The sequence below is a fragment of the Panthera pardus genome, unplaced genomic scaffold, assembly GCF_024362965.1.
Source record: "Panthera pardus isolate Hobbes unplaced genomic scaffold, ASM2436296v1 HiC_scaffold_6, whole genome shotgun sequence".
Lineage (NCBI taxonomy): Eukaryota > Metazoa > Chordata > Mammalia > Carnivora > Felidae > Panthera > Panthera pardus.
The window spans coordinates 44,897,549-44,923,828 of NW_026526991.1; the positions used below are offsets into that span (position 1 = coordinate 44,897,549).

General features: G+C 35.4%; 1 protein-coding gene across 1 annotated transcript in view; it reads right to left on the bottom strand.

The window, feature by feature from the left end:
* TRHDE (thyrotropin releasing hormone degrading enzyme) overlaps positions 1 to 26,280 on the bottom strand; it is a 392,491-nt gene that overhangs the window by 167,705 nt on the left and 198,506 nt on the right. The window contains exons 4-5 of the mRNA XM_019455116.2: positions 17,538 to 17,692; positions 14,668 to 14,781 (exon numbers count right to left, since the gene is read on the bottom strand). Of these exons, the coding sequence (XP_019310661.2) occupies positions 14,668 to 14,781; positions 17,538 to 17,692 (269 nt within the window). The remainder of the gene's footprint in view (positions 1 to 14,667; positions 14,782 to 17,537; positions 17,693 to 26,280) is intronic.

Consider the following 26,280-nt stretch of genomic DNA (forward strand, 5'->3'; position numbering starts at 1 on the left):
TACTATGGGAGTAGAGAATAGAAATAAAGTTATGGGTAGAAATGCTTTCAGCGTCTATGACCACATCGATTCAACCTCACTTGATCTACAAATAAGAAGAAATAAGGATACTGTGTCATGTTCTATCCCTCTGGATATATATTCTACCATGAGATGAAGACTTTTAAGAACTCATAGGTTAAACAAAATGCCAAGTAAAGCATTATTAATCTGAGTTTCTTGCTACACAAGACTAGAACAAACTATATAGCTATGCACAGCATTGCACGGTTTGGTTTTTTCAGTCTTGTTCTTGGTGATTCATTCAAACCATGGCGAAGGTTAAAACCGAAGAATATGATCAGGAATTCAAACAAGAGAAGTAAACATATTGAGAGACAACATTAATCAGGTGTTGTGTAATATACTATCTCTGTAATTTTGCAATTATCATCTTTGTAAACAAATAACACGATGCCATTTTTGTAAAAATTAGAAATTATTTGGGTTCCAAGTTTCCTAAAATTATTATTTTAATAAATAATTTTACTCTGTAATTTTATATTGTCATCCTACTTTTTTAAAGTTATAAAATGTCCAAAAGTATTTCAAGCTTTACTCAGTTGAAAGTTACTTGTGCAATGTACTTGTGCAATATTATGCCATTATCTAGCCAACTGGCTAACATTTCGTAGACACCTAAATCATATAGATAGAGAAAATAAAACTAAAAAGGTATTGAAAATAAATGTTGCTTCCCTTTAGGGATGTACCTTAAAAATTAACATTTTACAATTTCATGTTTAAAATACACATGCCAAAGATGTTAATGATCATTTTCATGTGCAGCTTGTTAAAGTGATTATTTCTATTGAAAATCAAACTTGTGTAAACACACTATATAGTAGGCATTAAAGAATAATTTTTAAAATAATCACTTTAATGCCTACAATGAAATAAGTACTATACTGAAATTTTTACTTCTGTATTTGTTTACATAACCTTAAACAGAAAATGGTACATAAACATAATAATCCAGGCAGCTTTGATATAACATTATTCTGGGATTTCACACAAGCTTTATAATAAGTAACTAAAATGCGTTCTGTATGTTCTTATTTCTTTTACCTATCAACCACATTTCATCCCCACCAAGCCACAAATGCTCTAAGATGCCTAATTCAGTGCATAAACTAAAAAAGCAATCATATTTCTATAAGTCTATCTCCAATGACTTTATAAGCCTCTCATAACCCCAAATAACCCCCTGCACAGGTTTCCATGAACTGCTATATTCTCAAATGTGACTAACACAGAGAAAGTGGGTTAAATTGTCTCTTCCATGACTATATCCTTCAGCTGCCTTATGTTTTGTTTGTAATGTCCAAGTCGAATGTGTCATGTCTCATATCATCCAAAATGTGGCACAGCTAAGGGAAAATGCTAAGATGAAACACAAAAAGTGCTATCGCATTATATACAACTAAATTATGAACCTTCTGCAGACTTACTCAAGAACCTTAAAAGGAGAGCAGTATTGATATGGCAGAAGGTGTCATCAATTAGGCACTCATGTTTTCATTAATTATGATAATCCTGGGTCTTATGGAACAATCAAGATGTACTTCAAATAATGTCAATCACAATAATAATTATGAACAGGTTGTCTAATTACATAGCTCATTCCAATTCTAGCAGCCCAAAAAATCACTGTGAATAATAACCATATGCCATATGCTTCATATAACCCTCTTAAAATGTTCATACCGTTTAGCTCCCGTTCACTTTTTTAGGATTTCTTGACACCTTTCCCTCTATTTTCCTTCAAACACTGATCCAATGCAGTTTAATATATTTTACTTTTTTAATGTTTTATTATTTATTTATTGAGAGAGAAAGAGAGAGAGAGAGAGAGAGAGGAAAGGGCAGAGAGAGAGGAAGAGAGAGAATCCCAAGCAGGCTCCATGCTGACAGCACAGAGCTGGACAGTAGGTTTGATCCCATGAACCATAATGTGGTGACCTGAACCAAAATCGAGTTGGAAGCTTAAGCCACTAAGCCACCCAGGAGTCCCTCATATATTTTAAATCTCAATATCATTTTTAATTCAATGAATGAGTTCCTAATATAAATATAGAAACTGTTATAATCTTCCACAATTGGTCTGTTGACCTTCACTTCATAATTTTTTTGTTAAATTTGACCAGACTTTTATTATTGAACACCTCATAAATGCTATACTTGGGGTTAAATCCTGAGAAATGATGGCAAAATAAACAGTCTCTAACCTGATGAAGCATATTGTTTACTAAGGGAGATTTACTTCCTGTCCTTTGTTAGTTAACATGAACTAATTCCCTGCTCTTTCACATGTCATTTTAGGATCCTTTCCCTAGACTTTAAACTTCTGACAGACAATAGCTTCTTTAACTTTTTCCATAACCTTATCTCTATTTTGGCAGTAAGAATATTTTTCTCTATCTCTATGCCTAATTTTTTTTTGACATGCTGATAAGACATTTCAGTAAAATCAAATTTGCCAATCTTCTCTGATACCCACACATTTGTTTCTCGCATCTATCACAAGGACTCTAATATTTTGCAGACACATTAATAATACGCTAATCAAGGCACTATAATATTTGATTGATAAAATGTAATTCAGAATATCTTTTAAATGCACACTGACTAATCATCTTAAACAGAATCACTTTGTGTTTAAATTCTAATGAAAACTTTCTTATACCATTCAGTCTGGAAGAATTCCAAGGATAAACCAATCACTGCCTAAAGTTATTAACATGGTTACCAAGTGGCTAATTCATTTTATGTTATTTTAATTTGTGAACTAAATAATAATTCAAATGACCTTAATTCTGTAATAAAATTCTTATTAACTTGATGAGTGAAATTTATTACACATTTTTGTACTTTAATATCAGCATTTAGTGGTATAAATGGTCAGTTCATCAAATAACCTAGCTTGATAAAACTTTATATTTGATGCCAGATCAAAGAAGTCTGTATTTTAGATGAAAATGAAAAGTATTACTTTTTTTCAAATTTGAAAGATTTAATAACCCATAACAACTCAAGACATATGGTATTTATGGCTCAGAAAGTTAACCAATTCAGAAAATTCCATATTTATTCCCAGATCTCAAAGTAAGCTACTATAATATTTATACTTTGATTGTGATATTTGTAAAAACATTTTCACCATTCAGAATGAAAAATCTGAACTAGTAATTCATTTATAAAGTGCAAAAATATTAAAATATTAGCATTCTAGCATCATTCAGAAATGGAATAGATGTATTCAAAAGTATTTTGTGAAGGCAATTTCTTTTCTCCTACTAATTTTTATGGTATTATTATTCAAAATAACTAATGACTCTATTGTGATCCTCATTTTATAGAAAGTCCACTGGCTTGCCCAAGTTTGCCTGAGAACTAGGTATTGAGGGGTGACTGGGTGGCTCAGTAGATTGATCATCCGACTTCGGCTCAGGTTACAATCTTGTGGTTAGTGGGTTCCAGCCCCAAGTCGGACTCTGTGCTGACAGCTCAGAGCCTGGAGCCTGCTTCGGATTCTGTGTCTCCCTCTCTCTCTACCTCTCCCCTGCTCATGCTCTGTCTCTGTCTCCATCTCAAAAATAAACATTTTAAAACATTTTTTAATTAAAAAAAAGCACTAGGTACTGAACCTGACCAATTTGGCTGTAGAGTCCATGCTCTTAGCCAATACACCACGTTCGCCAGAATTAGGGGAAATAATAGAGCAACTGTTTGTATGCACTCCACTGGAAACCATTCTCAAACTCAACTAAGACCCAATGGGCATAAAATACTGCTTCTGGTATAACCAGAGAGATAAATTATGGGCATTACTCAGATCTCATTGCTGGACCAACCATCAACGCTAACGTAGTGATGAGATTCTTACAAAATTAATGGAGACTCTAAGTATATTCAATAAGGACTGAGTTCTGTTCTTGAGTCTAGTTACAGCCAAGAAAATCAGACTTATCATCTTTGCTTAACGGTAGCAAATGTTGATCTGACCTAGAATGTTATTCACCCACTTCCATCAGCCACTAAGGCCAATGCTGAGATTGTGTGGCTAATTTCCACAATAGCCATGGTGTAGACATGCACCAAATCACACATCTACAAATGCACTAGCACACAAGGGTGCACATGTCTACTCGCAGGCTTCCCTATAGCTTTGGTTTGGTTTCTGATTCTACACAGAAGTTTATTTTTTTTTCTTTTTTAAAGTTTTAATTTTAATTCCAGCTAGTTAACATACAGTGTAATATTAATTTCAGGTGTACATTACAGTGATTCAACACTTCCATACATCACCCTGTGCTCATGACGACAAGTGCCCTCTCTCACCCCCATCACCTATTTCATCCATCCCCCTACCCACCTCCCCTCTGGTAATTACTATTTTTTAATATTGGATTCACAATATTCCCCTGAGAAGATAATTTTTGGCCCATAAAGGTATTATCATTACACTTAAGTAGCTAAGAGTAACAATAATATTGGTGAAAATGATAGTAAAAACGACATTTTTTTTATTCTTGGAACTTTCCTGTGACAACAACAGCACAGGTATTTCATACACATTTTGAAGATGAAGAAAGAAACAAGATCACACAACTAGTAAAGCATAAGAGTCAAAAATTTAATCCATGGAATAGGTAGAAAAAAGGAAGTGAACCTCATTCTAGGAAACTGTAAAGTAACATTACTCTGATGAAAATAACTTAACTAAATTGGTAAAAGACATCTATAAGGATTTGATATTTCACACTCATCAGTGCATTCCCTGTCTCTAGTAGAGAAACTAGAAAAAAAAAAAAAGTGAGTATCCAATAAATGTTTGTTAAATAGTGAAACATGAATAAGTCAAGATAGATTAATCCCTTGAAATGTTTTGTCAATGAAGGGCCCAAAAATGTCAGCAAAGTGTTTAGCAACAAATAGAAAAATGTTGTTTTGTTGTGAGAAGCCAAATTATTTTCAAGCCTGGGAAATGATATGGCTTATCAGCTCTCAAAAGAAGCCAACAATTCCAAGAAACCTCCTTATTATCTTAAAACTAAGCCAAAGCTTTATTTAAAGAGTTTTTATTTTTAATAAGTCATCTGCAATAGTGTATTATGTTTAAGATTCTTCAAATTGGACCATTCGTGTGGGTAGTTAGGAAGAGAATATAACTAATACCAAATTTTCCCTGATGGAGCACTTGACCTAATCTTATCTTTAATCAGACAACTTGGGAAATAAATAATGTTTACTTATTTATTTTGAAATATTTGTTTATTTTTGTGATAAAGAAGAAAGAGAGAGAGTATCTGATGCAGGCTCTGTGCTGACAGCAGAAAGCCTGATGCGGGGCTTGAACTCACGAACCATGAGATCATGACCTGACCGAAGTCAGACACTTAACCAAATGAGCCACCCAGGCACCCCAGGAAATAAATAATATTTAAATGAAAATACCATACCACCATACCACCACACTACAACCAAAAGAAGAGAATTCTTCTCTATAAAGTACCTGTCTTCCAAGCAAACTTATAAAGCTTACACAAGGAACAGGACTCAAAGAAGAACTTGACTGAACAGAAAGATACTCAAAATCTAAATGAAAATAAATGGCTATCATAATCAGATAAGTCTAATTAACTATTAGAGAACATGTTTGGGCCATGTATATAAAAATAATAATAGGTAGCTAAATGTTCTTATCGTTCCATCATTTAGCTAATCCTCTAAGACTGTGTTAAATTTTATTTTCCAAATGTATCTATGACCATGAACAGTCCCATTGAGGTTACGGAGCTGTGTTTTTGAGCTATTCCATAAACACAGCACTTCTGACAGAAGCATGATTGGTCAACTAAGTGCCAAAAAAAATCCTAAATTTATCCACACCTACTAACTGAAATCATTACACGAAAGATGGCATACTGTGTACACAAGAATCTGATAGACAGCAGCACTGTGCTAATAATACCATGAGGCTTGTTCCATAGAAATTAGCAAAACAAAGGCCTCATTTTAAGTGCTTGATAATTCTTTTAATTAATTAATAAACAATATGTATGAAATGTATGACTGAATAATGGCAAACAAGTGGTAGCAATCCATCAAAGTAGTTTATATAAAATTATTGAGCTGGTACATCATTAACAGCACTCAAAAAAGGCATCACTGGACTATAAATAAAATCTGGAGAGTAGAAAATAAAATGATTAAAGGGATTAATTGGACACAGGTGTATCTAAAGTAGGTAAAGAAAGCATTCCACATATCTTAATTTTTAAGATAAATAGAACACTCGGGGCACCTTGGTGGCTCAGTCGGTTAAGCATCCTACTTCAGCTCAGGTCATGCTCTCACTGTTCATGGGTTTGAGCCCTGTGTTGGGCTCTGTGCTGACAGCTCAGAGTCTGGAGCCTGCTTCCAATTCTGTCCCTCCCTCTCTCTCTGCCGCTCCCCCACTTGCAGTCTGCCTCTCTCTCTATCAAAAATAAACATTAAAAAAAAGATAAATAAAACACAAATATGATAAAAGATGACACTCCAACCACTGGAAAGAATTCTATTTCATCAATCTGAGGGAAAGATAAAAAGCCAAAGATATAAATAGTTTCAGAAGGGGCTTTCTTCAATTTGTAATGGTAGATCCGTAGAGGCTATTCAGCTCAATGCCAAAACATATTCTATCCCAAATCATGTTTTTGGAGTCATGGTTGAGAGGAACTGTCTGAGTGGTGCACTGCATGATGGTCTATCCGTTACCACACTCTTTAGACTCTTAGGAAAAATGCTAACAAAGATGTATACTCTCAAGACACCTAGCAGAATGTCTTACTCTATTTCACAGTGAATTCTTATGTGTAAAGTATTTAATCCTACACAGTAAATGCTACCTAAGTCTTTATTATTATAAGTGTTAATGGTATAATTGAGGCAAACTCTTCAACAACCTCAAACTATCTTATTACCTTTTTTTATTTTTTGCTTTTTTCTTTACCGGAAGCCCTTTTACCTTTTTTAATTCAGATCACTTGAATTCACTACTTTCATTTCTCATGTTCTTGTCTAGTAACATCTGAACAGTGTTAAAGTAACCTTGATGAAAAGGAAAAAAAAAAAGGGTCTCATAAAGTGTTATGGACTGAGACAGTCACTCCTTGCTTAGAAATAAGTTGTGTTCTAATGTCTTTGAAAACATATAGCTGCCTGGTTAAAGATGATTAACAATTAGAAAATTAATAAATTACTTTTTGGTTGCTCTCTTAGTCCCCAGCCTTCACTTTTGGTCACATTTGTGTTAGAGAATTTTGCAAAGCAAATTCTTTTTAACAAATCTGGGAAAAGGCTGCATGATATCAAATGTTGAACAATTCATATATCGTAGGGAGATAAACACTTTTACTATTGGTGGTAAAAAGTACAGATTAAGTGGTATAATCTGCTATAATAAATAATGTATATTTGTGAACAATGATGTCTAACAGAAGAACATTTAATCATTTTGGTATAAATTTTCGGCATTATCAATTTTTTGGTTTATCAAGTGACACCTGACAAGTTTTAGTAAGTGGGAGTATTTTGCTTACAAACTACTCTTACTTGAGAAGAGAATGATTTTCCCTGCAATATTTCTAGATATGAAAAAGGATGGCCTTGTATTATTGTTAGGCTCCAGGTTCAGAAGAATTTTCCTCTTAGAAATTTCTAATCCTATCAATTTATTTGTTGCTTTTGAAATTCCTATGGATATGTAGAAAGATCTGACACCATGCCAACCTGAACATAGTCTTCAGAAGAAATACTTCATTCCAAAGGGAATGCTCATTTATCTTTTATTTCTAAGTTTAAAATATACAAAACCTGAAGCCCTCAGTATCTTTCTGAACAAAATGACTTTGCTTTAAAAAAAATCCATTCTTTAAGAACATACATGAGCTTTCCATTTGCAGCTTTGTTTAAAATTTTTTAAATTCATATGGGAAAAAAATGTGAGGTAATGTGACTAGGAAAACCTCCCAGACTGGGGCACCTGGGTGGCTCAGTCAGTTAAGCATTTGACTTTGGCTCAGGTCATGATCTCACAGTTCATGGGTTTGAGCCCTGTGTCAGGCTCTGTGCTGACAGCTCAGAGTCTGGAGCCTGCTTCAGATTCCGTGTCTCCCTCTCTCTCTCTGCCCCTCCCCTATTTGTGCTCAGTTTCTCTCTCTCTCTCCCTCTCTCTCTGTCTCTCTCTCTCCCTCTCTCTCAAAAATAAACATTAAAAAAAAACCTTAAAAAAAAGGGAAACCTCCCAAATACATACTTGAATATATAGAAGTATATGTGAGTATATATGAAAACAAGGAATTATGGTTGTTTGTTTTCCCTTCCTAAAGATACAGTTCTAAATGAAGTTGGTCTTCTATTAGAAGCAGTAAATGAAGCAGATTTACATTTTCTGAAACGTAACACACCTTGATAGCAAGCTCTTCAAAAGCTTCCATTTCCCTAACAATTGTGTAGCCAAAGTCTAGATTCTTATACAAGAACCACAGGTGTAAATAAAACAAAAGCACGAATGTATTCTCTACTCTTCAGTTGTAGTTTTATCTTCACAAATGCATTTGTGCCATAAAACTTCTAAATCAGTTAATGTATTTTATCAACAAATGGCTGTTCGGTCTTTCATTCTTTTTGTGAAGAGATAACCTTAACGGGGCTACTAGCCCACCATTAAGGTATTTCATAAAAAGCACAGAATTAGTCCTAAAATGAGAGAAAATGTAAACACAATTGGTTATTGTAGTAGCCTTAGTGGGAGCTATTTTACCATGTTAGTATAATAGGTGCAGTTCCTGTTTTCACTGTTGTTCCTGCTAGAAATTCTTAGGATCTCTTCAGTCACCACCCAGTTAGAATCCAAATCTCTGGCCCGCTTCTTAACACTGACATCCTCTTAGGATAAGCCCAATTTGTACACTAGTTGAGTGTTAGTCTAATCCTCAATGCACTGGGCATATACCCATTAGAACTCCTACATTTACTCAGAGTTCAGATATGGCGTATGAGACCCTTCCCTTCAATGGCATCCACTACTATTCTCATTTCATCTCTTACCTTCTCTGCATACTTTGTTTCTTCATTATAGGCCTATTTTCCACCAATGCCCCGATCACTAATGCTAAGGAAAAAGCAACCCTTTCTCCCAGAAAAGAAGGCTATAGCTCCCAACTTATACTCAAATTAGAAAAAAGAATAGTTTTTATTCTTTAAAACCAAAAGTCTATGTTTTCAGCAGAGAGATAAATTGCTTGCAGAAAGCGGAAGAATGGAAGAGTAAAAGGAAAGCAGGAGAAGTAGTTCATTTTGAAGGCTGTGGTCCCCCAAGAGACCCAGGTAGACACTACTTTCACTTTCCTTCTAGTCTTTCAATGTAAATGTCACTGCTAAGCTACTGAACAGGATCAAAAAGACCACAACCCCAATGAACTAGCCATAAGAAGCCATTAAATTTTTCACATGCAATATGTGTTAGTCATTTGAAAAAAGATACATCATAGACTAGTTGAAAACAATTGGATCATCTAACTTACTGACTTCGCAGGAGTAGAATATTATATGTGGATTTTGATCATAAGAAATAAACACAACTATATGGAAAATCATGAATATATATGTGTGTGTGTGTGTGTGCGTGTGTGTGTACATTTATTTGGCATTCAGTATTTATAAAATAAGATTCTAAAATAAATATTTAATTCCCAAGTGATCTATCTCTGAACCCATAGCTCTCCTGGGAAAATATATTTTGATATTGATGAAGTATAGTACTAATATACAAACTACTGTTGAAACATATATTAACTAATTTGAAAAGCATGCAAAAGCATTTTTCCCTACAGACTTGAGAAATGAAGAGCTGAACAAATAAAATGTTAAGCAAAATCAAAATGTTTTCTCTCTGCCTTTCTATTTCCCCTCTCTGAATAGTAGAGTGTATGTTATTGTTTAGAATGATGAAGCAGTGTATCTTTACATTTAAACTGAAAAAAAAAGCATTTTCAGTTCATCAGTGATTGTCTCAACATCTTTTTGAGTAAAAATAAAATAATTTAAAAAGTGAAGATAATTTTATTGCAATGCCTGTTAACTTTAGCAAGCAATTTTTGTTGGAGCACAGTAAAATGATACTGAGTCTAATGGCAGAATTCATTTTTACTATTTTAGTCCTGCCCATGATAGAGACAATTGAGAACACTTTTGAAGGTTTTGGGCAATACACTTTGAGATATCTTTAGTATTGAGTATAATGAAGTTTAGTTGCATGATTCTCCATTAATAGTTATCTTTATGCCCAGGTATGTGTCCTCATAAAAATTTAGGGAGAATTCCCAGAGTGCAGACTTTATCAGCGTACAAAGTTATTGCTGTGTGAAGCTCCAGAGAATCCCAATTCATTTAATAAAAGAACATAAACTCATGTTTAATAATTCTCATTATAACAGCACATCCTTACAATGTTATATGCAGGAAACTAAAGGACATGCCTACAATATAGATACAAGCTATAATGAAAAATTAAGCAATATGCACAGGAGATACGATTTTGCCTGCATCAGCACCAGGTCTGTAAAATAAGGAGTCTTCATGGTAGCATTTTACTATGCATCCTTTTCTTGTACTAAAACTCGTTATCAAAGACTTTTTCAAATTAAAGTGATCGAGAATTATTGAAGAACAGTAACTGTGTTACATTGAAAGAGTCTTCCCGTTTCTTCATTTCCAGGAAACATAGTAAAATTTAATGTGACTACCATCAATATCATACTGTAACTTGATCCCTCCAATAGTGTTGTCACTAACAGCCAACTTTGATGAAATAGCATCAAGCAAAAAGACTACCTGCTGCCCCTGAAATGTATCCTTAGCCCTGAGCTGAAGAAGTTGCTTCTGATGATCTTGACACTTCTGTTTGATGAATGAAACATTATATAAGGCTTACGTTCCTATAGAATAATCCACGCTGCCAGTATAGATAAGAATTGATTTGGTGAGACTGAGTCCAGATACAAAGATTATAAAAATTATTTCGTAATCTATACATAATTGTTATGAATCTAGGGTGTCAAAATAGATGACTGGGATTGGAAATGTTAGGGCATCTATACATAAAATCAATGCACTTTTCTAATGGAGCATTTATTTTCTAGGTACATGATGCCTACTCACATTTGTATAGTGGCTCATACATTTCAAAGACCTTGCAAGATATTTTATCTTCACAAAAATTCTGTGAGCCTGATAAGTCAGAACAATTGCCCCATTTTTCAAATGATAAGAGTCAGAGAAGTGAAACACTTTTCCTGGAATCTGAATTTCCCCTTTCCAATCCATTCCCCTGATCTCACATCAAAGGCCCACATCTATAAAATGGTAAACTTGATTAGTTTGTTGGGAACAAAACTATAATAATAGTTTTTATTCCATGTAGTGTTTCTAATATAAAAACTGATTACTTTTGTATCAGGAACTGGCTCTGAACACTCTCCTCTCTGTCTCTCTCTCTCTTTCTTTCTCTCACTAAGATTCTACTAACAATTAAGCACGCTAATTTATGTATACTGGCCTAAATCAGAACAAGAACTTCCTTAACAAGATTATGTAATTCTCAGTTTCTTTATTGATATTCCATTGAAGGTATATTGTCATAGCAATCACCCTAGCAAACTGAAATTGTATTTCAGTGCTTGATGAGACCTGGTGTCTAAAAATGATAAAAGCACCGTTTTTGAGATTAGAGACAAAAGAGGTCAGCTTCCTGAATTTCTTTACTCCTAACACTAGCCTGACTTCTGATTTTTCTATTTTAGGCTAAGCTGTAGTAAAGCCCAAGCTTTGCACTCCTAGGTAAGCTTTTGTGCATATCACAATAGTATGAGTTACTGCTGACACAGCCGTCACTCTTTTTCTTTCTAGTATTTCTTCCAATCTTGCTGATGCCATTATGAAAAATAGTGCTGGCACAGCCTTTAAGTCACTTAATATCCTTTTATCTATGGGGCTAATTTATTCTTAAAATTTTGTTTTCAAAGAAGATATTAATGATATATGGAGGAGGAATTTATTTGTAGTTTCTTATAGGCTTTTTGAATTGGGATTTTGAGATACTCTACAAACTAAATAAAGCTACTAAATAGCAAAAGCAATTAAAGATCAGAAAGTATTTATAATCTTTACAATCTGAATAATAAAGAGACATTATAATAAGACCCATTCCTCCTCCCTTTTGCCCAATTAATTGTAATGGAGTTTATTCTTTCATTTCTTAGTTTAATAAGGTGAGCCTTCTATATCACTGTATTTATGTCATCATTAATACCTGTCTCTTTTTTTAATGTTTTTTAATTTTTTTTAATGTTTATTTATTTTTTGAGAGAGAGAGAGACAGAGCGTGAGCAGGGGAGGGGCAGAGAGAGAGGGAGACACAGAATCTAAAGCAGGCTCTGGGCTCTGAGCTATCAACACACACCCTGATGCGGAGCTCGAACTCAGGAGCTGTGAGATCATGACCTGAGCCAAAGACGGATGTTTAACCCACTAAGCCACCCATGCGTCCCTAATTCCCGTCTCTTAATTATAAAATATGGATTTATAAGAAATAAAATCTTGTATCTTACCACCCCAAGTTTTTATACTTCTAGTTCATGGTCTATATTCTATTAAGGACAAAGTCCCAGATGGGTTATTTATACCTGATACTCATTTTCAATACCTCTTATAAATATGTTTTCTAGAAGGCCTACATTTATAACTTAACTGATAAAAATGATGAAAGAATACAAAAAAAAAAAATTACTCAAAGACAAAATCCAGTATAAAGACATTGAAACTTGGGATATATTGCCATGCTAAAGCCATCAAAAGCTGTCAGGTTTCAGCCCATGTATAATTCTGTTGATTACTTTTTAATCCAAGATGCATTTTTCATAGTGATGAATAGAAGGGATTTTATGATAGATAGCTGAATGAATTTTAAAAAAAGAAAGCTTACCTATATGAGTAGCATGTCACTTGTAATGAGGTCATTTTTTAAATATTGAAACATAATGAAATTATAAATCAGTAACAATCCACAGCATAATAAAAATTAAATGAAAATTTTAAACAAAGTTGATTGAAACTCAACTAAAAATCAAGATATTTTAGGGCTATTTTGGGAGTATTTTCAAAATCCTTAAACATTTCAATTTCAAAGTATCACATTTGTTAAAAGAATAAATAATTCTTTTTCTACAAAGTCCTTTAAAAACATTTTCAATTTTTTCAATGTCATGATAAAACCATTCAAGTAAGATTCTTAAAATTGTATCATATATGCATACATACCTAGATACAGAAGGCTAAGTAAAATTATCTAATTATTTAATCAAATGAACCATGTTGCTTTTATAAAATAAGGTCAAAACTGCATGAACATAATTAAAACATATCGATATGGTATTACTATTATCACATTTCCTCTGGGAGATAACGTGATTTTTTTAACTCGGCAGAAGTTGATTAAATTTATGGTAGAGAAGTTATATAAAGACTTATAGACATCTTCATATTTCATCATGGTTTAAATACTCCTCAAATCATACTTATGGCAGATAATTAGACAATCACTTATTATTAATAATTTAAACATCAAAAAAGAGCAGTGTCAAATAAATATGTGTTATCACCAATGCTGCGTCACGGGTGAAATATGAGCTTCTGGAAGTTAATGAATGTTAGTCCTTTGCAACTTTTACACAGTATCACCTAAACTAAATTTAAAATTCAAGTTCCAAAACAACATAAACCCTGGGTTTCATTTAAAAATAAGATAGCCACTTACTGATTAATAAAAACATATACAGAATGAAAACCTTATATCAAAATATATATAAAAACCACACCTTCCCTCCACTTTTTCTTTTAGGATGTTCTGGAAACATTACTATTTAAGGGACAACAAATCCTACTTCAGGTTCAGACATATGGGTATATTCTTAGAGTACAGGTGTAATGTGCATAACCCTTCATGAAGTTAATGAAGCAAGTGACTTAGCAAGTCATTTAATCTTAAGTATTATATCTTAAATAACCATAATGTATTTTGTAAATAAGCAAATAAATAAGCAATTATTTTAGCTAAGCTTTTGTCACAATGAAGAAATAGTAAGGTCTCATTTTTCTATGTATTGAAATATTCTATATACTTAAAATACTACATGTTAATTATTGTTACCTTCTTAATATTAAAGGATAATTTTCCTTTGTTATCAAATGCAACAATCTAAAAGATGTCTAATAAGAAAAGCTGTAGGGGTGCCCGGGTGGCTCAGTCAGTTGAGCATCCGACTTCGGCTCCGGTCCGATCTCACAGTTCAGTGAGACATAACCAGTCAGACTCTATTCAGTTCTAATAAGTAAAACAGAACTCTTTTGGAATACTTCAAATTTAATTTAAATTTAAATTTAAATTTTGGTCACTTTTTCTTTAGTGGACGTTCGATTTTCAGATGGTATTTTCAATTACCCCTAATGATAATATAGGCCCAATGTAACAACAGATCAACCTTTCACTAGGAATTCCAAACAACTAAAGAAAAATGCACATACCATGTTCCAGCCAGGGTAGAGGTAGTCCGTACCAACAAATTCAAAGTAGTGAGCAAAACCTTCCTTCAGCCACACATCTTCCCACCACACAGGAGTCACGAGGTCACCAAACCACTGGAATTGAAAAATGCATGAGCATCGTATAAAATCAAATTTATCCCAGAATTATTTTACCTAAAATTAAGTGTATTAAACTATGATTACCATAACTGGAATTCATTCCCTGATTGATCTTACAATCTTAAAATGTATTTTGGCAAGAGTAGTTATTGATTTATTCAACTGCTTCGGTGACATTAGTTTTTTTATAAATTCATTAATGGAAGAACAAAAAATATAAGGATTAAAGAATACAAAAAGAATATTTAAACTGGAGAAGAAAGAACTCGGGAGAAAAAACTGATGACTGTTATTTTCAAATATTTGAAGGCCTAGCATGTAGAAGAGGAAATGACTTGTATCCTGTGGCCCTACGAGGACATTAGGACTAATGGATGGAAATCCGGGTTGGTAGATGTCTGCTGAAAATACAGGAGACCCTCTAACTGAATGAGATGGCCAAAGACAGAATGTATTGCCTTAAGCAGTGAGTGACTCAGCACAGAAGGTATTGAAGCATTGCCTTCCCGTAGCATAGGCAACTCAGAGAAGACACTGGTTGATTGAAGGAGCTAAGGTCTTTCATGATGCTTCACACTTCACTCTCCACGATCTTATGATATAAAGGGCTCAGACCAGAAAAATCTCTAAGATCCCGTCATGAAAAATAGTGTTGTCATTTTTAATTGTTGTTTTGGTTACATCGTGATGTGTCAGTCTGAAATCCTTGCTTAGGTCAGCAAAAAGTTAAAGAAATTCTTTTTTTTTTTTTTTTTTTTCCTTAAGAACAGAACCAAAAACGTTACATGCCCAGAACTATCCTAAAGACTCTGGATTGAATGATGAAAAATCAGAAAAGTCCCTTCTCATGCAGCTGGTGCTTTATTGTAGAGGCAGGGGGGATGAGGTAAGACACAAAATAAAAAATATACAAGCAAATGAACAACACAGTTTCAGATCCTAATAAAGTGATAGCAATCAGGGAGAAGCCACTTTAGATTGTAAAAGCAGAAATATTCTCTCCAAGCCGGTGACATTTGAGCTCAGATTTTAATGATAAGAATGAGCCAGTCTCGAGAAAACCTCGGGAAGAAGCGTAAGCAACACTTAGTATGAAGACCCTAAGTGGGAATGAGATATTTAAGAAACGGAAGGAGGAAGCAGACGGTATCAGATTGGGTACAGCTTGAGGAGCTCCAGTAAAGAGCTTCGTGACTGAATGTTTCAATATTATAATAAAGTGTCAGTCACTCAAGAGGATCTCTAATTGAAATACAAATAAGAGATAACATTGAATAAACTGATGACCATAAAGTAATTTTTATTCTTGATCAAAATGCAGATTTCTCCTCTAAATTGAAAGCCTGTTTTAAGAATTGTGACAATACATAGGTGGGGAGAGAGGGTAGTGTAGAAAATAATTTGGTAATGATAGTGGAAATTCTGTGTTTCTCCTGGCTTCTGGTCCATTTCCTCATGTAAATAGCCTGGCGCTACTAAGCTATAACAAGAAAGTAACTCAGAATGTGGAATAAATGAAATCCAATTCTAGGAACAAAGATAACATCATCAATGTGCTCTTATTTCAACAGAACTATATAAGTAATTTTTTCTAGGAATGTGCAAAAAGGAAACCCCTTATGCCTCCAAGAATTATATTTCACTGGAAACCATTCTCTTTAGCACAGTTGAGGAACCCCGATTATCGGTGCAATGGATCCCCTTAAATCTCTGAGGCAAGGAACACATGCCCAACCTGGGCAACGTGACAGGTACAAACATCTTACAGGTTCATTTGCAAAAGGCTGGCATTGAGGTAAATGGTCCTATGGTCTGGACCAATTTATCATGAAGTCATTGTTCACATATTAGCATTTAGAAGTTCACTTTCTTCTGCTGACAGCATTTTCCACATAGTTCCTTCTTAAGTTTTCCAAGCTTTTTAAAAGTATTTTAGGTTATAACAAATTGAAGCCATACAGTATCACAATGAGATTTCTAGTGTTTTAACTTAAAACTATCTATAGTTACCAGGACAGGTATTGCTTTCTATTAGCATGAACATTTATTTCCAATTTGTTTTTTTTTTTTTACTAGAATCAAGATTCAAATAAGCATTGCAAAATCCCTGTAATACCTTCCCCTCGTTGTAAGAAAGTGCATAAAATCAAAATGAAATTAATTTTATCTCAGCTCCACTACAAAGTTGGCTAATTTACATATGAATTTCTAAACATGCCAAGACAAAAAAATATCAATCATTCGAGAACAAAGAGTCTATGGCTGAGTTAGTGAAAGACTTCCTAAGTGTCTGTGTGATGGGAAAAAGGGAATAACAAATTGATTTCAGCAAAAGCAAATTTTGACGCGTACACAAAACTCAGCTGCATCTTGCAGCAATGCAATAAATCACTGCCACTACTGCACTTACCATGTATACACACCAATAATCACAAGAAAATAAAGCAAGGTTGACAAGGAATCGTGACTGGGTAGGGTCTCCAAAGAGGCTTCTGGGTGGCAGTGCTATCTCACTCCTCAACTAAACTGAAGGACAGTTGTTTATTCAATACGATCAGTGTGTTTTCTTTGGTTTGTGCTGTCATCTGAGAAAAATGGCATACCATCCAAAAACAACTACACAGTGCTCTCTATATAATTAAAACTTAATTGGGAGGAAAATAATTTAGCTCCTCATCTAAGTATCTGAAAATCGTTCTGCATTCTCAATAGTTTCCAATTATACTTACACCTGATCCTTTTTCTCATACCTGGTGACATATCTCATGAACAATGACCATGGTGACATCCAGTAAATAAGAAATAGATGAAACACTGGGATCCAGCAGTATTCTTTGTTCCACAAAAATACTTAGTCCCCAGTTCTCCATAGCAGCGTACGGGTGCTTAGGCACAGCTAAAAGATCTAGAAATAGAATAAAACAATTCCAAAGGCTTTAACAAACATACTGGATTCTAAATTCATATCCTAAAAAAGTCCAGAAATCCTAATGAAAAGGAATATTTGCTCTTTCTCAGTAATTTTTTTTTCTAAATTAAACTACCTGCCATTTCTACATGACAGCAGAAATATAGGCTATCACCGTAAATGCTGGCCATATCCATTCATCACAGTTCATTTTCAGACCCAGTGCTGGAGGAGGCTGGAAGTATCGGCACCATTATTGATGGGCCCATCCTAATAAGTTTCAGGGAGTCAAGGAAACCAAATGCAGCAGAAATCTACAGAGTCAAAAGGCATCGTGCCTTCCAACGAAAATACATTCAGCTCAATGCAGTGAATACTAGACTTTTACTCTTATCCCAATTTTTTTTTGAGAGAAAACATCTTAGATCAGTTTAAAAATGTGGCCTGTCATTGTTCTAATTGTTGAGATCCTCCTTTATTTTTTGAGTCTGTTAAAAATAAAATCTTACATGCAAATATAGCTTATAGAGAAAACTGTAATAGTGGATGTAGTGGTAAAAGGACTAGTGAGGGAACCCGTAGGCTTTGGTTCTGGCCCTGCCGTGCACCATTAACTAGATCTATGACATCGGTAAATCACTTAATTTCTCGAGATCCCAATTCCCTCACCTATAAAATAAGGTTATTGGCCTTCATTATCTCTAAAATCCCTTCCAGCTCCAAAGATCTATGATCAGATGATTCTAAGATGTGTGCTTGTTTTAAAAGGCTGTAGAGGTATTATCAACTTCTGGTTAAGGTGACACAATAAGTTCATGCTTTGATGTACTCCCTCGGCTCCAAACACACAGCAATGATAAATAAAATATTAAAAGAGAAAACTAAAAAATATCTCCAGGCTTGAAAATAAATCTCTTCATGGATCAGAAATGGTACAGAAATGCAAAGCAGTGATCGCATGTGAAGCCACAGTCCTGCTGGGTTCTGGCTCCAGGGGCAGGCAGTGGCAGCTGGGAATTGGCTCTAGCAGGACCCACCAGAGCCAAAGGGACCTAAGCCAAGCTGACTGCATGATGCCAGGGGTAGAGGTAGGGTATGCATGCTCATAAGGGCTGTAAATAGCTGGTGCTCACTGCTTCTTGGGAAAGCTAGCAAGTGGCAGAGTCAGGATTCGAACCCAGGCAGCCTGACTCCAGGGCCTTGCTTTTAACCACAATGATGCAATATTTTCAGTCTCTGACCCAAAAGTTCTACTTCCCAATAATCTAGAGTAACTCCCTAGGGTGTCAAGAAAAAAAAAAATTGGTTCAAGAATGTTTGCTGCAGTATTGTTTTTAAGAGTGAAAAGGGAAAACTAAATGCCTTTCACCAAGATAGTGGACAAAGAAACTGTAAAATAGTTAATATAAAGGAATACTACATAGCAATTGACATGAACGAGCTTACCACTAGATCTTATACTATATATATCAACAAGGATAATCTGAAAAATATGTTGAGGGAGCAAGTAGACTTGTTGACAAGTAGACAAGGTGTAGAATGACCCTTACCATAAACTACTTAAAAATAAGCAGAAACGGACACTCCCACATGCACACACATACCCAGACAGATAGTAGTGGTAAAGTGCACATACAATCACAAACATATAGGAATGATAAACACCAAATTCAGAATCATGATTGCTTCAGGAAAGAAAGGGGGAAAAGGGTCTGCAGAATGGTCTTTAGGTTCCTGGACCCCATTTCAACCTGGGGTTGAGGAGGATTCCCACACCACCAAGCAATTTTGGACCCCAGGATATATGAGAATTCAACTCGGTTCTGCCACTATCTACCCAGAGATAGCATCAGATTCCACAAATTAAGGGTATAGTCCTACAAGACTGTCCTTTCCTCCCCACTTAAGTTGCCAGTCACAAGCCCAGGTTGTCACCTGTACTTCTGACTGAGGTTCCCATGACTTCTTCTTTAGGTCTGATTAATTTGCTAGAGAGGTACACAGAACTCCGAGAAACATTTTTACTTACCAGATTACTGGTTTATTATAAAAGGATATAACTCAGGAACAACCAGATGGAAGTGACGCATAGGGCAAGATATGAGAAAAGGGTGTGAAGCTTCCATGCCCTCTTAGAGTGCACCATTCTCCCTAAATCTTTACCTGATTACTACCAGGGAGCTATCTGAACTCTAACGCTTGGGGTTTTTACAGAGACTTTGTTACATAGACATAATTGACCAAATCATTGGCCATTGGCAATGGACCTCACCCTCCAGCCCTTCTCCCCTCCCAGGAGGAGGTTAGAGGGTAGGGCTAAACGTTCCACTCCAGCATCCTGGGGTCGGCTCCACTGGAGACCAGCCCCCATCCTTAGGGTTCAAAATTCACCTCACTAACATAACAAAGACACTACCATTAACTTGTATTAACATAACAAAGACTCTCAACCCTTAGGAAATTCCAAGGGTTTTGGAAACTAAACCAAAAATCTTATAGGAAGACTAAATACATTTGAGAAATATATGTCAAATATATATGAGAAAGACATTTTTGATCATTCATATAACCAAATACGTATTTCTTATAAATCACAGTATTGCAGATGGCCACAAAAGGGATTTCAAATATGTTTTTAATATTATTTTTTAAAAGCAAGTGATAGGTACATAGATATTATTTATAATAATATTGTTTATTTTCAGTATGCTTTAAATATTTCATAATAAGAAAAGAATAAAATGGTCAGCAGTCTTATAATATAGTTGATTGTATTTATTCATCATTTCAATGAACATCTCATCATTTGCTGTGTCCTTAAGTCTGAGATGTATATTAAAATAAATCAATATGATCCCTGTATCCACTACATGTTAATCTAAGAATGGAGACATGAAAGCGTAATCCGAGAAACAGAGAATAAAAAGTGCTGTGAAAGAAAGAAAAACGTCTGGTTGGAGAGGTTCTTGAAAGAGCATTTGAGTGGGACATCCAAAGACAAATAGGATTTCAACAGGCAGTTAGAGGTACTCTATGCATTCATTGACACAAGTATTTATTCAACAACTCTTTTGCTCAATACAAGAACTGTTCTGTCCTTCAAGTTCCTTACTCCCTGCTCTAATGGAACTTATGTGGGTGTGTGCAGGGGAGGAGGTCAATTAACAAAGAGTAAATGAACAAAACAAATTCAGTGAATGCTAAGCTCTACAAAGAAAATGCAATAGAGTAAGACAGTGATTGACTGATGGGCTGAGTGTAGCATGGTCAAGGCCAACCTCCTAAAGTAATCACAGTTCACCTGAGGTGTGAATGAAGGTAGAAGCCAGCTATCCAAAGACTTGTAGAAGTGTGTTCTAAGACACAACAAATGTAAGGGTTCTAAGGAGGGAATGAGATGAATATATTGGATAAACAGAAAGGTCAGTGAGGCTGAAGGACATAAGGGAGAGGAACAAACCGCAAACACATAACAAATAGATCTTCTACTTAAGATTTTAACATGAGACCTTCCCTAAATATGACCAAACTAGGCAAAAAAACAACACTGTGTCGGCTCTGCCACCAGCAATGGCAATAGCAGTAGCACATCTGGTGTCATTTACTTGAAGGAGCATGTGGACTTATGAATGATCCTTTGGAACAACGCCTGTTGAAAACAGAGGCATTTCTATATGCTGGAGTCCTCCAAGAGTTGAGAGTAGTCAGGTGTCCAAAAGTAAGTGAGCATATCAGGCCACAGCCTGGAATTTGGATTGGCTCAAATGGCACAGAAAGAGGACTCCAGACATGAGCCAGATGCAGAGTGTAGGATTGGTGATAAAGAGGAAGGTACGCTTAGGGGGCAGTCATCAGATAGCAAATGCCTAACTAGCAGTGTTAAGAGGGTGCAGTGAGGGGCCAGTGAAAGGTTGGTGCCAAAGATGCCAGCACTGGTGACCCAAACAGGCAACTGGTTCCCACTGGTTTCCAGAGGTCTGAGGGCACAGAAGTCATAATGGGTAATGAGGCTATACAACAGCCGCACAAGAACTCTTAAGCAAATGGAGCTAGACTCAGAAAAAGTGAATGAGGACAGAGTAAGGCACAGAAGGATCCGGAACAGGAGGCAGCTTCTCAGACACAGAAAGGTTTTACAATAGACATAGGGAATTGTGTCTGTGGATAGCAGAAGGGGAGAAAAGCAAATCTAAAAAATTTAGATGATGCTACTATACACATAATAACCTTATAACAAAATACCAAAGAAACTTGGATTTTGTTCTATACCTTTATACCTGCTCTGCTCTATACCTTTATAAGTTAAGGAATCTTAATATTTCTATATTTGTATATAGTTTTATATTGTGAAAGATTTATATTTTAGGAATACCTTCATGAAGCATATATCCATATACACAGTGATACACAAATGCTCTTAACAGTTTTAATTCCAATAGCCAAAAACTAGAAATAAATCAAATGTCTATCAACAGGTGAATGGGTAAAGTGCAGTATATCCATATAACAAAATTCCATTCAGCAATAAAAAGAACTATCATTACATGTAGCAAAGTTGAATCCCAAAATAGTTATACTGAGTAAAAAGGAAGAATATATATATATATATATATATATATATATATATATATATATATACACACACACACACACACACACATATATATATATATATATATATATATATATATATATATGCAGCATGAATCATACATTTATTTGAAATCCTGGAAAATGACAAACGTATAGTGTCAAAAAGCAGACCAGTGGTCTCCTGGGGAAGAAAACAGGAGATGTTAAGACTGCAACAGGAAACACTTAAAAGTAAAGGATATGTTCATTAGGGTGATGATTTCATGGGTATATACATATCTTAAAACATCAAGCTGTACTCTTTAAATATGTGCAGTTTACTGCATGTCAATAAAACTCAAACTGTTTAAAAGAAAGTACCTTCATGAAGTGAAATATTCTTCTGCTTAACTTTGAAGTTGTTAAGATGTATTCACAATGAATTACATTATTTCAATTTTTGCAAAAATAAATTTGTCATGAGGCTATAGCCATTAAAATGTGCAACATCCTCTTTAATATGCCTTGAAAACAGAAGAAAATTCAAATGTTTCAGAATCTAATTTACTTGGAAATTCAAAGAAAATCCAGGATAAAATTATGCATAGTACTCTGTTTCCAATTAATTACTACAGTTTTAAAAACTATAGGCAGATAGCAAATATTCATATAATACTAGTGAATGCAATTACATAAATTAACATAAAAATCTGACTTTATCTGCTTGCTCCCTTTAGTGTTCTATAATTTGCCTTCTACCTTTAACACTGTGTTGCAACAGCTCCTGCTAACTAAAATCACAAAATCTCATGGAGGCTTCTCAGTTCTTATTTGACATTGTTGAGAATTATCATAGTGTTGATTAGAATCTGTTATAACTGTATATCCATGTTTCTCCTCCACTTCTGAGATTAGCCTATATTCTTGGTTTGTTTTGTCTTTTTATTTTCTGGTCATCCTCTGATTTTGAAAATCAAAGTTCCTAGGATTTCCATCTGTAGGTTTTTTGTTATTGTTGTTTAACCCATTCTACCAGTTTTCTTTGAGTGTTCTCACCTACTCCAATGTCCTCTGTCACCTCCCACATGCCCAGAAGCTTTCTTTGAGCTCCAGAGGAAAATATGGAAGCACCTTTGTGGTAGACTGTTATTTGATAGCCCCCAGTGTACTATTTCTTCTGGAATAGACCCCTCCCATTAATCTGGCTTAAACCTAAAGATAACCTTTCAACTTCCTCTTCTGCTTTCTAAAGGGAAGTCAATAACCATGAAAATGTCCTATGCCCCTGACAATACTATGTTAAGAGGAACACTGAAACTATGTGGAAAGGTCCAAAGAATCACCAAACAGGTCTAATAATACATACAAATCAAAATACAGTCTCCAGCATTAGTGGCAGTGTTCTGATGTATAACTTTGTAAATATCTACACTAATGTACTCTAAATTATTAAATAACCACTAGCAAAAAAAGTGTTCAATATCAGGCCTCTCCTCTATGCCACAGTCAGATTATGGGCTCACAGATCATCATCAGCTGTCATCTAGAATAAGATGTATTGGTCTTAGCTCTGGGCATATCCAAGCCCTGGCTCTAGTCTAGTGTCCTTCAGCTCAGATACTTTCTGCTACAAGATCAAGTTCAAACTCCATGTTCTAAAAGTAAAAGGAGTAGAGGAGATACCATGTGAAACATAACCTCTATATACTTGTCCATTGCCTTGCTCTCTCTTGACACTTTCTCTTTTGCCTAAGCCAGACCCCTAAAGTCCTGGCTCTCCTCAGCAATATTTCTTCACCAGCCAATTTCTGCCTCTATTGTCCACACCCAAACTTGTCAATTCATTTTGCATTTGCCATCCATTTATTTATCTAAATATTTTGAGAGTAGTAAGAGAGTCCCTGCTAAAGATCAGAACTCAGAATGACCCAGACTTCAAACTTGAGCCCGAAAAAAGATAGAAAATTCTGGAAGATAAGAGATTAAATACCAAAGAAACTCAATGAGCATCACCTGGGTAGCCAATCCCTCCATACCTAAGCAGAGGACACAGCTGCTGCCAAGCCACGGGTATGAGCAGAGGATGTGGCTCCTTCCTTACAGAGCACCACTGGTCCCTGGTTGGTTGTGAGATTTTCTGCTCAGAAAATCTAAAGTGCCAGACGTTAATCCTAGAAGTTTTGGTCTCACAATAGGGAGAAAATCCATAAGGCTTTCTCATGAGAGTAACTAATCTTTCTTATTTTCCCTGTACCTGCAGTATATTTCCTCCATTCATCCATTCATTCACAAAGTTTGTTGAGTCCTTACTGTGCCTCAGGAGAGGAGTCTAACAGTGACGTGGCTCCCATGGAGCTCATATTCTAGCCTCAGGGCTAAAGGTGGGGTAGGGAGACAAAAATGCTCAGATTAGTAAATAAACAAGCATATGAGATTAGGATTGGCACTGTGATGAAAGTGACACAGAGGATGTTAAAGAATAATGGGGTGCGGGGAGGATACTTCCTGGTCAGAGTGACTGATCAGGAAAAGCCTCTCTGGAAAGATAGCATCTAAGCTGGAACACCATCCCAACTGAACTTTACCTCCATAAAAGCAGGTCATTTTTTATTTCAATTGCTGCATTTCTAGAGCCTAGCCCAGTGCCAAGAACCTGGCTGATGTTCTAGAATATATTGCAAGATAAATGAATAGTTTTCCTCGTTTTGACAATGCTGAATATATAGCTTACAACTTGTTTTGTTGGTATCACAAACCAGATACATAACCATTACCAATACCCATCCAAAAAGAGAATTAAATTCTGCAGTTCTGGTGAACAGTCCTGTGGTTCTCTGCCACGTGAAGTGCTCTACTGCTCCTTTAAACTCCTCCACCAAGGAGTATTCAGATACCCTCTTTCCAGGTTTGCAGAAGCATTCTGAACTCTGCCCAGGTCCTTCCACCCCAAGTCCCTCTTGCTCTAAAATCCCCAACTTCTGGGGTGGCTCAGTCAGTTAAGTGCCTGACTCTTGATTAAGTTCAGGTCATGATCTCATGGTCATGAGATCCAGCCCCAAGTGGGGCTCCATGCTGAGCGTGGAGCCTGCTTTGGATTCTCTCATTCTCTCCCCTTGCCCCTCCCCATCGCACTTATATGCACATGGTCACTCTCTCACCCGCTCTCTCTCAAAAACAAAAGCAAAAACAAAAACAAAACAAAACAAAAAACACATCACCTTTTAAATTGCTTCACATCACCTTTTAAATTGCACCCCCAATACTGTCTTCCAAGTCTCCCCTAGCAGCATCTCAATCCCAATGCAAGTTATCTGTTCAGCTCTGCTGCCCAGGCCTTCTTGGCAGAAAGCAGTGAACATAATAGTTAAACATTGGACCTGTGGAGTCCACACGGTCTGGAATCCAAATCCAGGTTTAACGCTAACAAACTGTGGGACTTGGATCAAATTGTTTAATCTCTTCCAGTTTCTATTTTCTTATTGATACAATGGGGATATTAATGGTAACTTCCTTTTAGGTTGTTGTGAAGATTCAATGAAATGGTCCATGTAAATCACTTAGTCTTAAGTACAAAACATAATAAATCAATGCTATCACTGGTTGGGATCTTTCCAGTTCATCCCAACCTTGGGGAATTGAATGTATCACAGGATTTAGCTTAGAAGAGGAGGAACCTTTTCTTTGAAAAAGATGAATTGTTGGCTAATAGGTTACATCAGGCATTTTAGTTTCTGATTTGAGATTTTATATTATGATGTAAAGCAATACAGGACCTATCTAAGAATGAGCAAACAAAAGAAAACAAACTGGATCATAGGACATTTCCATATTATCATTCAGGGGTGCTAAATAAGTTTTAAAGATACAGCAGGTAAAAACAAATGTTATATTTTAATTTTGGCCTGACTATAGCACTTGCTCAAGATACTATTTATATATGCATTTATGCTTAAGTAAAAAATATAACTCCTTGTTCTGACAATTACCATATGTGGCTAGTAGAAATATATGCT